This window comes from Camelina sativa, chromosome 3, assembly GCF_000633955.1.
Source record: "Camelina sativa cultivar DH55 chromosome 3, Cs, whole genome shotgun sequence".
NCBI lineage: Eukaryota > Viridiplantae > Streptophyta > Magnoliopsida > Brassicales > Brassicaceae > Camelina > Camelina sativa.
The window spans coordinates 2,837,795-2,851,701 of NC_025687.1; the positions used below are offsets into that span (position 1 = coordinate 2,837,795).

Consider the following 13,907-nt stretch of genomic DNA (forward strand, 5'->3'; position numbering starts at 1 on the left):
TCGTCTTTCAGAAGGTTAATAAATAATTCTGTCAAAAGGCAGTTCTTCACACTGGCATATGCCCCCTTCAGATTTATGCGGAAGTACGTATTTGCACGAGGAACCTTAAAAGTTTCGTCAAGCTTGTACCAGAACTTCATGAACGGTTCATCAATTATACATCTAGGAGGAGACTGAGTTTTGGGATCCACATCAGAGTTAATGGCTCGGATCGAAAAATCACATGGGATAAATTGATTTTTCGAGGGAAGATGCAAAGAGGCATCTACTTCTGAAGGATTGGTCCATGTTTCCATCAACGACAATGGAACATCTTCCTCAATGTAACGAGAACCAAACCAAGGCTCTTGCTGGAACTCTGAAACAAGCAAAGTTTGAAAATAGATAGTAAGAATATAAATATACATCCAAAAGTTACATACTCAAGGAAACTTTAACATACCTTCTGACTTGATGGATTTCGAAACAACATCAATCCGCATGTTTTTTGGTGTGAAGAAACCCATAAGATCTTCTATCAACTTTGGATCCCATGTCTGGTATACATAATCACCATAAATAACGTGCTCCACCGGATACGCAAGCATATTCTCTGTACAATAACACTTACAATGATTTACTCAGAAACCCATGACCATAATGAAGATTTTTACATTACATGTACATCTATGCATGGTAAGTTCTGAAACTAATAAGTTGAAGCACTATTAGCCCCTTAAAAGATTCACTCAAAAAGAACTAGACAAATGAGTATATAAGCACAAACCTGAGAGCTCAGCAGCATAATCGTCTGCCGGCTGCTCCTCAGCAAATTTAAAGTCCATGTTCCCAATATCTTGGAGTTCCTTAAATATCCATTCTTGTGGTGACACATCACGCAATAGCTTGAGATATTGATAAACGTAACCAATGATGTCATAAACCTGTTAACAAAAGTTGTCATAAGGTCAAAATGAGAATTAGTACCATAACAAAAGTAAATCTGACAAGCACGAGACTATATGCAGCTAGCAACAGGCTATGTCAATTTGCCAACCAGAACATGAGACCACTATAGATTTTACTTGAAAAGTCAGGGACAGAGGGTTATATATACAATTGAAAATGATTGAATCTTTCCCTGCGCCAAACTTCAGAAATATTAACTATATAAATATAAGTAAAGTTACCTTCTCTAAACCAGAGTCAGTGAGATGTATGGACATGCCAAAAACATAGGCTAGAGACGAGCGGTTAATTCCATCATCCCCAACACCAGCAGAGAGCGAGGTTGCCCAACCCCTACCTTTGAGGAATGAATGCAGACTTCCTCTACCCTCTAAAACAAAATGTTAAAACAACATTCTTCAATGCGCACATGCACAAGTAAACTTGAAGAAAATACTATACAAAAGATAAATCGGATTTGCTTTCTTACCATGTCCTAATAGATGTGCTAGATAGTCTTCCGGCTTCTTCACATATGCATGGCGAAGAGGGGGGAGAGTCCATGTCAAATCTAGAATATGAACATCTTTAACCGCTTCTAGGCGAAATAATTTACCGCCTTTCCAAATAGGACCTTCTGCCTCCAGAGTTGGCCTGATTTTGGATCCGTTTTTGACAGCACCAAATAGTTCTACAACCCAACTTTCAAGCATATCAAGAGATTCTGCAAGATTTAAAGGTGGCCATTAAATTACAACAAATTAAAATAGTAACACAAGCCAATATTTAGGAATATGTATATAACGACTTTCCAATAATCACCACCAAACACATTATACATCTAGAGAATTATACCTCCCCCAATGACAACGAGCTTCATTAATCCACCATGGTAATATTCCTTATATAATTTCACAATACATTCCCGTAGATCAACCCCATTTTCCATTGCACCACTTAAGCTCTTCTTGTTACCTTCCAGAGCACATAAAGGACACATTAACATTAAAAAATTTCATGAATATCTTAAGTGTGGCAAGAAAGGTACTCCGAGATATCCTTACCCCATGCAAACCTATTAAAAGGATGACCCTTTGCAGACGTATAGCACTGAAGTTGTTGCAGGCGACATAAATCATTTTGGATGGCCTGGTTAAATTCTACAAATTTGGATTTTGTTAGTAAGACACTTTTAACCATATAAAAAGGTTATCTTATCTGAATGTTGATTGGAGATGAATCTTTTGATAGATTAAAACAAATAAATAAGTGTATGATTAACAGGCAAGAGAAACCTGAATCAACGGCAAGGAGTTCTCGTTCCATAGCCTCGGTCTTCATAAGCGGTGCAACAAAAAACTGAGAGAACCTAATAACAATAAAAAAAAAATCTTAAGTCAAATAAACCTTCTGAAGAACACAAACGAAAAGGAAAAAGATTAAACCTAACAGAAAGCTCAAATATTTCTTATGGAAAATGTTTTACAGCAAACGGTTAAAGTAAAATGAAAGTGATTACATATTTAAGAGCACAAGGGTTAAATAGAACAAGACATCTTCCTTTACTATGTCATCAGAAAACTGAACAATGAGAACAAAATCTAAGCATGCATACTGATACATATATCGCCAGCCTTGGTATATTTACAGCAATTGACATTTAAACAGATAAGTGGAGTGGCAGCTCAAGTAATTTTTAGTACCTTTTCAAGGCACCTCGAAGGAATTCTCTCTTGACTTCAAAGTGATAGCATGTATGCTCCATCTCTGTGTACGCATTAGAGGCTCCACCATGCTTAGACAAGTAACTATCATACTGCAAGCAAAACAAATCCAACCCGGAAGAATTCAAACAGATATCAAGGTAAAAATTTATAAAATTAGCATAATACAGTATATGAATCTATAAATAGTACCAAACGATTGCAAACACAGAAAATAATGCAATGCAATGCTTACTTCATTCTCATCGGGAAACTCAGTGCTACCCATAAAAAGCATGTGTTCTGCACAAAACATAAACATTAGAGTGATTCAATCAGTTAAGAAAAAAGAAATAAAAAAAAAGTGCATTCAAACAGTAGTTCAAACTCATAGAAAGATGGAAAGACCAAGAAAGTGAGCCAATCCTTGCGCCTCCGGAGGATCCAAGAAGCTTCCCATTGAAACACACATAGCTGCAGCTGCCTAAGACACACGACACAAAAACATAGGAGTTCAAAATCAAACCTTAAGAAAACAGCTTATATAGCTAAAATAAAAATAAAAAAAACCTTTTTCGTCTGATGATCTTCTTTCCCTTTCACTTCATCCGCATCCTCATCCTCATCCTCATCCTCATCATCTTCTTCATCTCCTTCCCCTTCTTCGTCATCATCTTCATAGCTCCCGTCACTATCTTCTTCTTCACCGTCCTCGTCATCTTCATCAACTTGATCCGGAACAGAGCCTTCGGGATAGATATCTGGATCGTGAATAAGCAGAGCACACAATCCGTTCTCCAATTCAATCACTCTGTATAACCTCCGATCGTTCGGTGACTTCACCACTACATTGTCCAAGGTCGAAACGCTCTTCGCTGATGCAGACATTGTTCTTGTTCTGAGGAGATAGCGACTCGTGAACAAGTGTTGCTGCTGCAGCTTCTTCCTCTTCTTAGGTTTTGCTTCTCTGTATCCTATGAATCCCCGTTTTCTCCGTAAGGATATGACATGTAAGCCGTTTTATACTAAATAAAACGACACGCGTTGTTATTTTAAGAGACGGAAACGGCAAACAAAAAAGAGTATAGCTGTTTCGTCCTTCCTTCGTCTCTTCGTCTCTGAAATCGAACCACCGGGAATGAAAAGTGAACTGAAAAAAGTTGAAAAATTTGAAGTTTTTACTAACCTAATTGACCATTCCTGAACAACCCAATTCGAGAAACGGAATCGAAGAGCGAGAGAGTGCGGATTTCTCTGAAAAGCCCTAACATTGTTTGGTTGAGTTAGCAACAACAATGGCACTGTCGCAGTGGAAGGAAGCTATACTCGAAGGGATCTTCATGGAGATTGAGGATGGTGTTGTGGAGGAGAGGAACCTCGAGCGGTTAGAGAATCTAGTGGAGATTCTACACAAAGAAGGTTCTAAGGTACCCGAATCAGTCAAGGAAGCGTTCTGTAAAGTTGCTGTGGAGTGCACGGTCAAGTGTCTCGCTTTTGAGAAAGATGCAAAAAAGGCTTATACTGAAGCAATCAGATCCATATGGGTCCTTAGGATTATGCCTTTATGCGATAAGGTTAGTTGTTTGGTTACTAGTGACCTCTTGAATAGCTGTCGAAGATTATGGACGGCCCACAGTGACGAAAAGACTTGTAAGAGTCTGATGGATGAGAATACGAGAGACAAAGCTTTGGTTAGTTTGAGGAAGGTTGTTTCTGAGTTGAATCCCAACCTTGTTGCGGAGTTGAATCCTAACATGGATGATGCATCAGACGAGATTGAATCTAGTGAAGAATCTGAAGAGACAGAGTCAATGGTCGAAGCAAGAGAGAATGAGGTCCTTAAAAAAAACAGTATGGCTTCTAAAGCTATGGATGAAGACAAAGGTTTACACTTTTCTGAACTTTGTTTCTTTTTCATCTCTCTATTAACTTTGTTACAATGTGATTGTGCTTTTGTCTGATGAATTCCCTTTTGTTGTAGAGAACCTATCAGATACTGAACTGGAAAGACCCACTTCTGGAGGGTCAAAAGATGAATCTTTGCCCCGTCGATACAAGACCATTTCATCTGCAGTTGTTGACAGAGCGCTCAGAAAGCTTAGAGCTAGTAAAATGGAGCTGATGGAAGCTTTAGAAAAAGGAGGACCGTCAAATTTAAACAATGAGCCGATTACAGAACAAGAAAATGATGTTGCTAATCCTTCTAAAACAAACATTGCAGCAAGGCCTAGCTTGATGGAGCGACGTACCACAGCACATACTTATGAAGTAAATTTACATTTCGTTTTTGGTTCATCATATTACTTTCTTTAGATAGCTAGTTCGATGGGACACACACATTTTTACTAAGTTTTCTAAGCACTACTATCCTGATTCATTCTTTTATCTTTTCCCATTATTTCATTTTGGCTGACCAACTTGCTGCACTTGGTGGGAAATCAGTCTTGAGCTTTGTCTTGTTTGAATTGATATTTTGCATATTCGGTTTGGCAGCTATAGCTGAGTTAGAATGACGTGCTTTCCAGGCAGAAGTATAATGTGAGACTTGGATTCTTCTAACGGTTTTGTTTTTTCACATTTTCATTTGTTTGATTAGTGGGAAGACTCCATTGATGATTCCGATGGGGAACTGGGTGATGATGGTGAAAGGAATAATAAATTAAAACGTAAAAAAATTGTCATGTCTCCTTTGAAGAGAAACCGAAGTGCAGAAGGTGCTAGGAGGAAGAAAGTCCCGTGGTGTACTGCAGAAACGCTGGCCGTACTGAAAGGCTTTGAAAAGTACTTGAAACCTGAAAGTCTCTTAGATGTTCATCAGATGAACATTTTTCAATGCAATTTTACGGATTTGATGCTTTTGTTATTCAGGTATGGTGCAAACTGGAAGCGGATCAAAGATGAGAATCCTATTCTAGTTCGTAGAACTAATGTACACAGCTTCACTTATCTTTTGAACTTTTATTCATTTCTCAGACAGTTGATTTTTTCATGTTGCTAATAGTAGACACACTATCCCACACAGGGTGATATTAAAGATAAATTTCGAGTTGAGATGAGGCGTGAAGAGCGCCGTCCTTGAGTAGGTGAGTTAAATATATACATAGTCTTAAGACCTTCAATGAAGTAAAACACTAATACTTCATTTGCATCTCAGTTCCCTAAATCGAAAGTGTGTAGGTAGGAAAAAGATGATATGGACTCTCACAAACAGTGAGCTTAAGTTCTTAGAACTCAATAGTCACGCTGATTTCACAAGTTAGTTTTGAAGGGAAACTCTACCTGTGAGCATATGTGTAGTGCTGCTTAATACACAATATAGTTCTCTGGATTCTCGTGAAATACTATCAACATTACCACTTTACCATGTAATGGAAATGTGCTATAAAGGGCTAATTTGTATATATCGATGGGTTTTATGGTTCTATAATTTTGACTGTTATGTTCTGAGTTGATAGTAACATTAGCAAACCAACGTGCAAGCACATTCATGCCAATCTAACTTTTTAATGGGTTAGATGAGCCTGTGAGCTTCGTATGATTGGTGTTCTAATAGTTGATGATCTTTTACTTTCAGCATGACAAATCATATTTGTATAATCAGTCATTCAATTTTCTATTCTTTGCTTATAGGAACTGGAGTACTGGAGTAGGCATCAGACCTTTCTTGTGTAGACGAGTAACAAGAACTGAACAGTGACCCATATGGAATGTAAAAAAACTGGGTAACATTTTGTCGCCTTTTGTCTTTAAGACACGTAAAAGTTGTGCGTATGATGATGATAATATCTAGTAAATCGGTTTGTTAACCAAACTAGGCTCCTTAATTAATCTAATAACAGTTCATGTCAGTTTATATTATGGTTTTTATTGGATTGGTTAAAACTTAAGAAACAACATTCTTGCTTGAACCAAGCAAGGCAAAAGACAGATTAACCAGTGGTAAATGTCTTGGATCCCATTTGAGTCTGGTGTTGTCCATTAATGTTTTTATGTCTGTGGTTAATCAATACCAGAGAAATGTCCATAACGTACTAACTGTATAAATGGTAGAGGTGGGAGGTTAGCATTGGGAAACAGCAGCAAAACAGTGGTCCTCATCTTCTTCTTCTTTATCACACAACACAGCGCTTAGGTTCTGAAAGCTCTCTTTTTATCTGCTTTTCCTCTTTAGTCATATCCTCTTCTGTGTCAGTGTTACTTTCTCTCTCTAGCGATTATGTTCTTCAGGCTCCATTTTCATGTTTCCAGCTTCCTTATTCATTATGACTGGAACCCATGGCTACTAAGTACTTGATGGGTTTCTGACTCCTCTCCGTGTGCTTCTTGTCACTACACTCTTGGCTTTTTTATTATTTTTGCTCTAGTACATTTGTTATTTCCCATATTTTTCATTATTGTAATTTGACTAATTACTATTGACTAAACTCGATCAATCCTACTCTTATCCAAGGTTTGCTCTTACTAAAATTCTATGATTATTGCTTATCCTTTGTTTTTTCAATGTTCATCGAGATATTTTTTCCATAACTCATGGTCTCATCTCATGCTACAGTTTAGACCACTTTTTAGAAAGCTGTTTTTAGTTTTTGCCTCAAATTTCCGGTTTTTGTGAGAGTCATGGGACTAGGGCTTATTGCTGTAATTTGGATCTCTCTCACTCCAGAAACAGTCTTTATCACGTTATAGAGAAGAAAAAAACACAAATCTGGTCTTGCAAATAAAATCCCCATAGCTGCATCAAACTCTTTGAAATAACTTTAATTAACAGGAGAATTCATGCATTTGATCATAGTTTATACTAACAACATTACTACACGTTCTTCTTGGATGCAAATTTAGGGTTTATGACTTCAAGCCAGATTTGAACGAAAACCTTGATGATAAGATCATGATACTCCTTGGGATTCAAGGTAAGGTAACATGCTAGAAGGTCATCCAAGTCTTTAGAGGCTCTGATGTTGTTCTCTGTTATCATTTCCACCATTGATTCTCTGAAATCCTTCTTGGGATCAAGAGAGCTCTTGATTACTGCAAAACTGTCACAAACTTGTTTGTTCTGCAATCTCGATTGGCTTCTACGAGGTGAGAATTGAAGTCTAGGAGAACTCACTCTTAGTTTTATCCTCGGAGATTTTACTGATGATCTTCCTCCACTAGAAACTAATGGTTTCTGATGGTTCTTCTGGATTCTACATACATCTTCCTTTTTCTCGTTAATGGTAACCTCAACAGATGGATGATGGGTTTTACGCAATTCCTTGGTTCGTTTACTTCCAGGGAAGGCTTTCTCCGTTGAATCAAACACCCTGATCTCTTTGAACATTTTCTTCTTGGAATCTCTGTTGTACATGTTGATGATGAAATCATCTGCAGAAGAACTGAGTTTCGAGTTGGTAGAGGCAGGGGAACAGTCTTGTTGTCGAAGAAATTTGATCTTCTTCTTGTTAAAATCTGCAGATAGAGAAGAAGAGGAAGGAGGAGAAGGCTTGTAAACAGTCTTCCTTTTGCTCTGTAATTTGTGAAGAGAGATTCTTGGTGAAATTTGAAAGGTCTTAGATTCTAAGGAAGTGCGTGATCTATCGGAGATGTAAGAGCTTGAAGAGTAAGGAAGAGACAGAGACTTAGAGTCAGAGGAAGTCTTTGTCTTCTTGGTAGTGTTGAAGGAATATGGAGGAGGAGAATGCTTATTTCTGAGTTTGGTCATGTTCTTGAGCCTGTGGAACCATTCACTTGGGATCATAGCTGACAATCTGAACTTATAATTCCTCATCTCTGCTTCAATAAAAAAATTGTGATTTTCTCGTAGAAAAGAAAGTTAAACTGTAAAGTTTTTTCCGAAGTTGAAGAGTTTCTGATCTATGCTATGTGACAGATAAAATAGAGAAGAAAGTGAAGATTGGGATTTGCATGTATGTAGGGGACTAGGACAGAACGGTATGGGTCCACTTCGTAGAATGTCTTCTGTTTTGTACCAAACCCATTCCGGTTTCTCTCCCAAACAGTATCAAATTGATATAAAATGTCCCATCTGAACCGGGAAATCAAAACTGAACAAATATAAAAGTGTCCTAAAATTTTGTCACTGGTAAGGTTTCGATTGTTTGGGAGGGGATTAGACACTAAACAGAATATTTCTGGTGAGTTGCTTCCAAAACATGATTCGGCGAACGTGACCAAAAAAAGGGATTTTAACAATAAAAGGTTGAACAAGATTTCACGTTCAGGTCCCATCTATTTGTTGGTTTTATGAGACAAAGATCACAAGAGAGAGTAAACAATCACTTAGCCATTGATTCCCCCTTTACCCACACAAAAGAGAACTCATTTCTAAGGTGAACAAGCCATCAACTTGTGATGGAATTCAATAGATACACTAGAGATTAACTACTAAATAAAGAAGAGTTTAGAATGTATTTAATAAGTATTAGGCTGCCGTTAAGGACAGCCTCTAACACATCACTCTCTAACTAATCTACATTATGATTATTAGTTAAGCATATGTAGAGAGGAGAGAGTAATAAATTAGATAGAGAAAATACTTGTATTCAATATGTGTGTGTTACAAAGTAGTCACAAAGCCTTTATATATAGGCAAGGAAAGAGTTTTGAATTGTGAACATAAGACAAAGAGTGAAAGTGACATGAGGAGAGAGGGGGAGCTTCATGAGCGCCCAAAGGAGTGTAGGAGACCACTCCCGACGTCTCTTTGTCCACATGAGCGCCCAAGGAGTGTAGGGGACCACTCCCAACGCCCAGCTCCCACTTGCCTTCCTTTGACTTATTCAACATCTTTCCCTCTCATTCTTTCATGGCCTTAGATGGGCTTTCTAGATTCTTTTATCTTCTTCTGACTTAGCTTTAGTAAGAGTAGAATCATCTTGGGCCTTCATTGGACACCAATTCGGACCTTTACGATACTTGAAGCCTAGATGGAGCCTTGATATCATTCTACTCCTTTGTTACTTCTTCCATCAAGTCTAATACTCCCCCTCAAGCTTAAGTGTAGAGATATTTGAGGTTAAGCTTGGACATTCACGAGCCTAGTTGAGTGTTAAAGTTCCTTAAACATTCTCCTTAGGTTCTCCTTAAAGTAGCTTGAAGCACAGCCTTGTCTTCTTGACATACTCCTTAGGTTCTTATTCTCTTTTTCCTCTCTAATACTCCCCCTCAAGCTTGGGCGGTGGGGACCAAAGACCAAGCTTGCAACACACAAAGAACTACCTCATTAAAAACCTTAGCAAAGAAAACCACTTGGGATAAAACTTTGCCAAGGGAAAAAGAGTATAGCCTTCATGGTTGAATGATGTAGCTATGGCCATGGTTTGAATGTGGGATAGCTTTGTCTTCTTGCTTGGAATTCTTCCCATTGCTTCTCTTCTTGTCATCTAGCTTCCATGTGGCTTTCTTTTCTTTAACACCTTCAGCAAAATATGTAAAGAAAGATCTTAAGTATGTTTATCATAAAAATAACATTAAGCATGCACTAGGTTTTACTAGGTCTAAATTCAGTTTAACACATGACTAAAAACTCAAATTTCAAACATGCAAATTCAATTTCAAATCATCCTAAATCCGGTTTAATAGTCAGTTTATAAACTCATAATTCAACAAGATAAATTTCAGATTTTAATCATGAATTTAATTTCTAAAATTAAACTTTAAACATGACAAATTAAATATTAATAATCTGATTTAATACAAGAAAATTCTCTAAAACCACAACCTAAAAAAAATGTTTTCCAAATTCAGATTCTAAGCATGACAAATTCACTTCAATGCATGACTAATCTGATTAAAATGTGGTTAATGAATTAAATATATTGAAAGAGTTAAGGGTTTAGAGATAGCCTTTGATCTCTTGTTGAAATGTGTTGGTTGAGACAATCTTTGCACCACCACTTGAGTTTCTCCCCATGGGTCTCCTCTTTATGTTTGATGACTTCTTGATCCCAATCCAACATTTATTTGAAGCATAATTGCCTCAAACTGCTTCTATAGCTCCATAAGGGTAGTTTACACATTTCTCCCCCTCAAGATTGGCTTCAATGGTTAATGAGAACCAATCTTGTAGGTTTGTGTAAACCCTACTTCAGCTCAAACAATGGACCAATCATTCCAGTAAGCACTTCAATGTAGCTTCTTTTTCAGCTTTGTTCTTGTCCATTCAATGGCCACTCGACCCTCAACTTCTCTCAATGGTCGAGTGCTTCTTCAGTCGGGCCAGACTGATATATCTCCACTCAAACGAGCATAACTCGTGAACGGTTGCTCCGATTGGGATGATCGCACCTCCAGTGGACAGACAACTCAATTGTCTACAGGTTTTATGAAGAACGCGGAAGCTGAATAACCGTAGAAGACCTTCGTATGTGTCGATCTTTGAGACGCTTCGGCAGAGATTTTCTTGTTGCCGAGAGTAGAGTAACTAGAATGAGAGTTGGCTCCTTCCTCTTAAGTGTTTCCATTCCCTTATTTAGTCCTTCATGACTTGATTTCTCCTCTTTATGGATCTCTTTGCTTTATCTTGTGTTTCTCATGAGAATGTCCACACATGCCTCTTCTCCTTTAAACCTTCATCATGAGATTTAAAGAAAAAATTTAAAGTATATGTAGTGGGGTTTAAGAAAACACTAAATAAAACTTGAGAAACCAATTGAAAGAATTAAGATAAATAAGGTAATGGTTTTTTTTCTCCTTAAATACTATATTTATGTTAAGAAAATATTTAAAACGAATTTAAAATAATTTTAAAATTATTTTAAAAACAAAATAAAATATTTTTAGATAAATATAGAATTAAATAAATTCAAACTTGAAATTCAAATTGAACAAAACTTGAAATAAGATGAATTTAAATAATTTAAAATGTAGAGTTTAGAAGGTAGCCTTTTTAAATTAGAGATATCATTTGAATCATCTTTGGGACCACTCTCTTGACTTGGTCATGGCTTGGACCATGTATTTGAGTCTTGAAACCTTGTGCCTAGAGGATCTTAACTAGTGCACATTCAATCAGCTCTTAACAACTTTTACACTACCACACATGCTTTTGGAGCTGATTCATCACCTTCCACCAGCTTGATGGCCATTGGTTCTAACTTCCAAGCATTGTGATGTGCCAACAACCTCACCATCTTTAAAGAATGAACCTGTTTGAGATTAAGACAGATTCTAAAAAAGAGATGGTGAGAGATTAGAGAATAGAGTAAATTACTCAAAATAAAATGAGAATTTAGAGAATAAGTAACCAAGAATAAGTAACCAGAGAATATAGAGTATAAGTAACCAAGAATAAGTAACCAGAGAATATAGAGTATTAAAGCAAGAGTATTAGGAGTATAGAGAGTAGAGAATAGAGAGTTTGCTCAAGAGTTCAAATGGACAGAGTTCTGCTCTGTTTTCTTGAGTTTTGCGGAAGCTTTAACAACCAAGAGCATCCAATAGTCATTGAGAATTTGGTGCTTTAATGGCTGAAACTTATGGACCATTTGGACAATTAGTTTATCCAACAGTAAAGACATAAGACATATGTCTTGAGCAACTTAACCCATGAAATAACACATGAACAAGTGATTTTCGATAGTTTTAACTGAACAAGACTCACAAAATATCATATTGAAGATGATTTTCGTGGTCAACTGCAAAATAAAAATAAATGAACCTATGGAACAACCATTTGTCAATTGGTTACAAAGATGCATCTTTATAACAAGCTTTAATCTATTTGACTAAGCTAAATGGTGATGCAAAAACTAGATCTTTCCCCTCCTCAAGCTTGGATTTGGGCATACCAACAAGACCAAGAACACAAGCTTGCAACAACAAGATGTGAAAGAAAAGATCTTTAAGAGTTAAGACAATAAAGAAAAATAGCAAACATTAGAAATGAGTTATTAAGGAACCAAGAGAGCAACTAGGCTCTGATACCATGTTGGTTTTATGAGACAAAGCTCACAAGATAGAGTAAACAATCACTTAGTGATTGATTCCCCCTTTACCCACACAAAAGAGAACTCATTTCTAAGGTGAACAAGCCATCAACTTGTGATGGAATTCACTAGATACACTAGAGATTAACTACTAAATAAAGAAGAGTTTAGAGTGTATTTAACAAGTATTAGGTTGTCCTTAAGGACAGCCTCTAACACATCACTCTCTAACTAATGTACATTATAATTATTAGTTAAGCATATGTAGAGAGAAGAGAGTAATAAATTAGATAGAGGAAATACTTGTATTCAATATGTGTGTGTTACAAAGTAGTCACAAAGCCTTTATATATAGGCAATGAAGGAGTTTTGAATTGTAAACATAAGACAAAGAGTGAAAGTGACATGAGGAGAGAGGGGGAGCTCCATGAGCGCCCAAAGGAGTGTAAGGGACCACTCCCAACGTCTCTTTGCCCACATGAGCGCCCAAGGAGTATAGGGGACCACTCCCAACGTCCCTTTGCTCCCACTTGCTTTCCTTTGACTTATTCAACATCTTTCCCACTCATTCTTTCATGGTCTTGGATGGGCTTTCTAGATTCTTCTATCTTCTTCTGCCTTAGCTTTAGTAAGAGTAGAATCATCTTGGGCCTTCATTGGACACTAATTCAGCCCTTTATGATACTTGAAACTTAGATGGAGCCTGATATCATTCTACTCCTTTGTTACTTCTTCCATCAAGTCTAATACTGTTAACTTATAGCAAAGTCACACACAAGCATAACAATAATAGTGTAAAAAAACTGTAGAGAATAAAAGACATATTTGCATAATACTCGGCAAAACAATACAAGACACAACTATGAACTATTCGTCCCCTTTCCCACCAATTGAAAGCTTGTGGTTTCCCCACCTAACACGTAATGCTTTTGACCCAAACCTTTTGTTGGGTCAACGACTCAGACAGTCAAACTAGGGTTCCACAGAGAGGATCAAGGTAAATAATGAAGCGGCTCGGTTCGGGAAGAAGAGCGAACATCAAATTAAGAACCGTAACGGCTAGGTCCAAAGTAAGAGGTTGTACGTTCTCTAAAGATTTGGAAACCTTCATACTTTCTTCATACTTTGTTTACGGCTTAACGGAAATGGCTGCAAGAAGAAAAAGAAAAAAAAGATTTGGAAACCTCAAGTAGCCGTATATATACTTTGAGATTTTTGTGGTAATGTTTACTTTAAGGTATATAATTAAAGCGATAGGTCTAAAAAGGTCATGGGACACCACCATTACGACTTCAAACGGAAAGGACGTGATGACCACGTAACACAAACCACCCTCCCTAAACAAACA

The 13,907-nt window shown here is 37.2% G+C and overlaps 3 protein-coding genes and 1 long non-coding RNA gene across 4 annotated transcripts in view; 1 reads left to right on the plus strand and 3 right to left on the minus strand.

Annotated features, from left to right (window-relative positions):
- The window catches only part of LOC104778592 (nardilysin-like), a 6,415-nt gene extending 2,489 nt beyond the window's left edge, over positions 1-3,926 (minus strand). The window contains exons 1-13 of the mRNA XM_010503045.2: positions 3,817-3,926; positions 3,201-3,604; positions 3,039-3,114; positions 2,887-2,933; positions 2,631-2,743; positions 2,223-2,296; positions 1,992-2,087; positions 1,783-1,902; positions 1,418-1,651; positions 1,170-1,318; positions 767-923; positions 443-592; positions 1-358 (exon numbers count right to left, since the gene is read on the minus strand). Of these exons, the coding sequence (XP_010501347.1) occupies positions 1-358; positions 443-592; positions 767-923; positions 1,170-1,318; positions 1,418-1,651; positions 1,783-1,902; positions 1,992-2,087; positions 2,223-2,296; positions 2,631-2,743; positions 2,887-2,933; positions 3,039-3,114; positions 3,201-3,604; positions 3,817-3,901 (2,063 nt within the window). The 5' untranslated portion in view covers positions 3,902-3,926. The remainder of the gene's footprint in view (positions 359-442; positions 593-766; positions 924-1,169; positions 1,319-1,417; positions 1,652-1,782; positions 1,903-1,991; positions 2,088-2,222; positions 2,297-2,630; positions 2,744-2,886; positions 2,934-3,038; positions 3,115-3,200; positions 3,605-3,816) is intronic.
- On the plus strand, positions 3,827-6,502 carry LOC104764899. Its single transcript, XM_010488509.1, has 6 exons — positions 3,827-4,514; positions 4,612-4,898; positions 5,227-5,411; positions 5,499-5,559; positions 5,653-5,713; positions 6,261-6,502. The coding sequence occupies exons 1-5, from the start codon at positions 3,926-3,928 to the stop codon at positions 5,707-5,709; spliced, it is 1,179 nt and encodes a 392-aa protein (XP_010486811.1). The 5' UTR covers positions 3,827-3,925; the 3' UTR covers positions 5,710-5,713; positions 6,261-6,502.
- Positions 7,358-8,532, minus strand: LOC104778593 (transcription repressor OFP4-like). The gene has a single exon (XM_010503046.2). It carries the CDS (start codon positions 8,398-8,400, stop codon positions 7,441-7,443), a length of 960 nt encoding a protein of 319 aa, XP_010501348.1. The 5' UTR covers positions 8,401-8,532; the 3' UTR covers positions 7,358-7,440.
- On the minus strand, positions 9,153-12,984 carry LOC104764929. Its single transcript, XR_763815.1, has 2 exons — positions 11,698-12,984; positions 9,153-11,201 (listed from the first exon to the last, which is right to left on the minus strand). It is a non-coding gene; the product is annotated as an uncharacterized LOC104764929 (long non-coding RNA).

Bases quoted from the DNA above. Each gene is read 5' to 3' on its own strand.
- LOC104764899 (XM_010488509.1), top strand. From the start codon at position 3,926: ATGGCACTGTCGCAGTGGAAGGAAGCTATACTCGAAGGGATCTTCATG. The intron at 4,515-4,611 runs GTTTACACTTTT...CTTTTGTTGTAG, and splicing joins AGCTATGGATGAAGACAAAG to AGAACCTATCAGATACTGAA. The intron at 4,899-5,226 runs GTAAATTTACAT...TTGTTTGATTAG, and splicing joins CCACAGCACATACTTATGAA to TGGGAAGACTCCATTGATGA.
- LOC104778593 (XM_010503046.2), bottom strand. From the start codon at position 8,400: ATGAGGAATTATAAGTTCAGATTGTCAGCTATGATCCCAAGTGAATGG.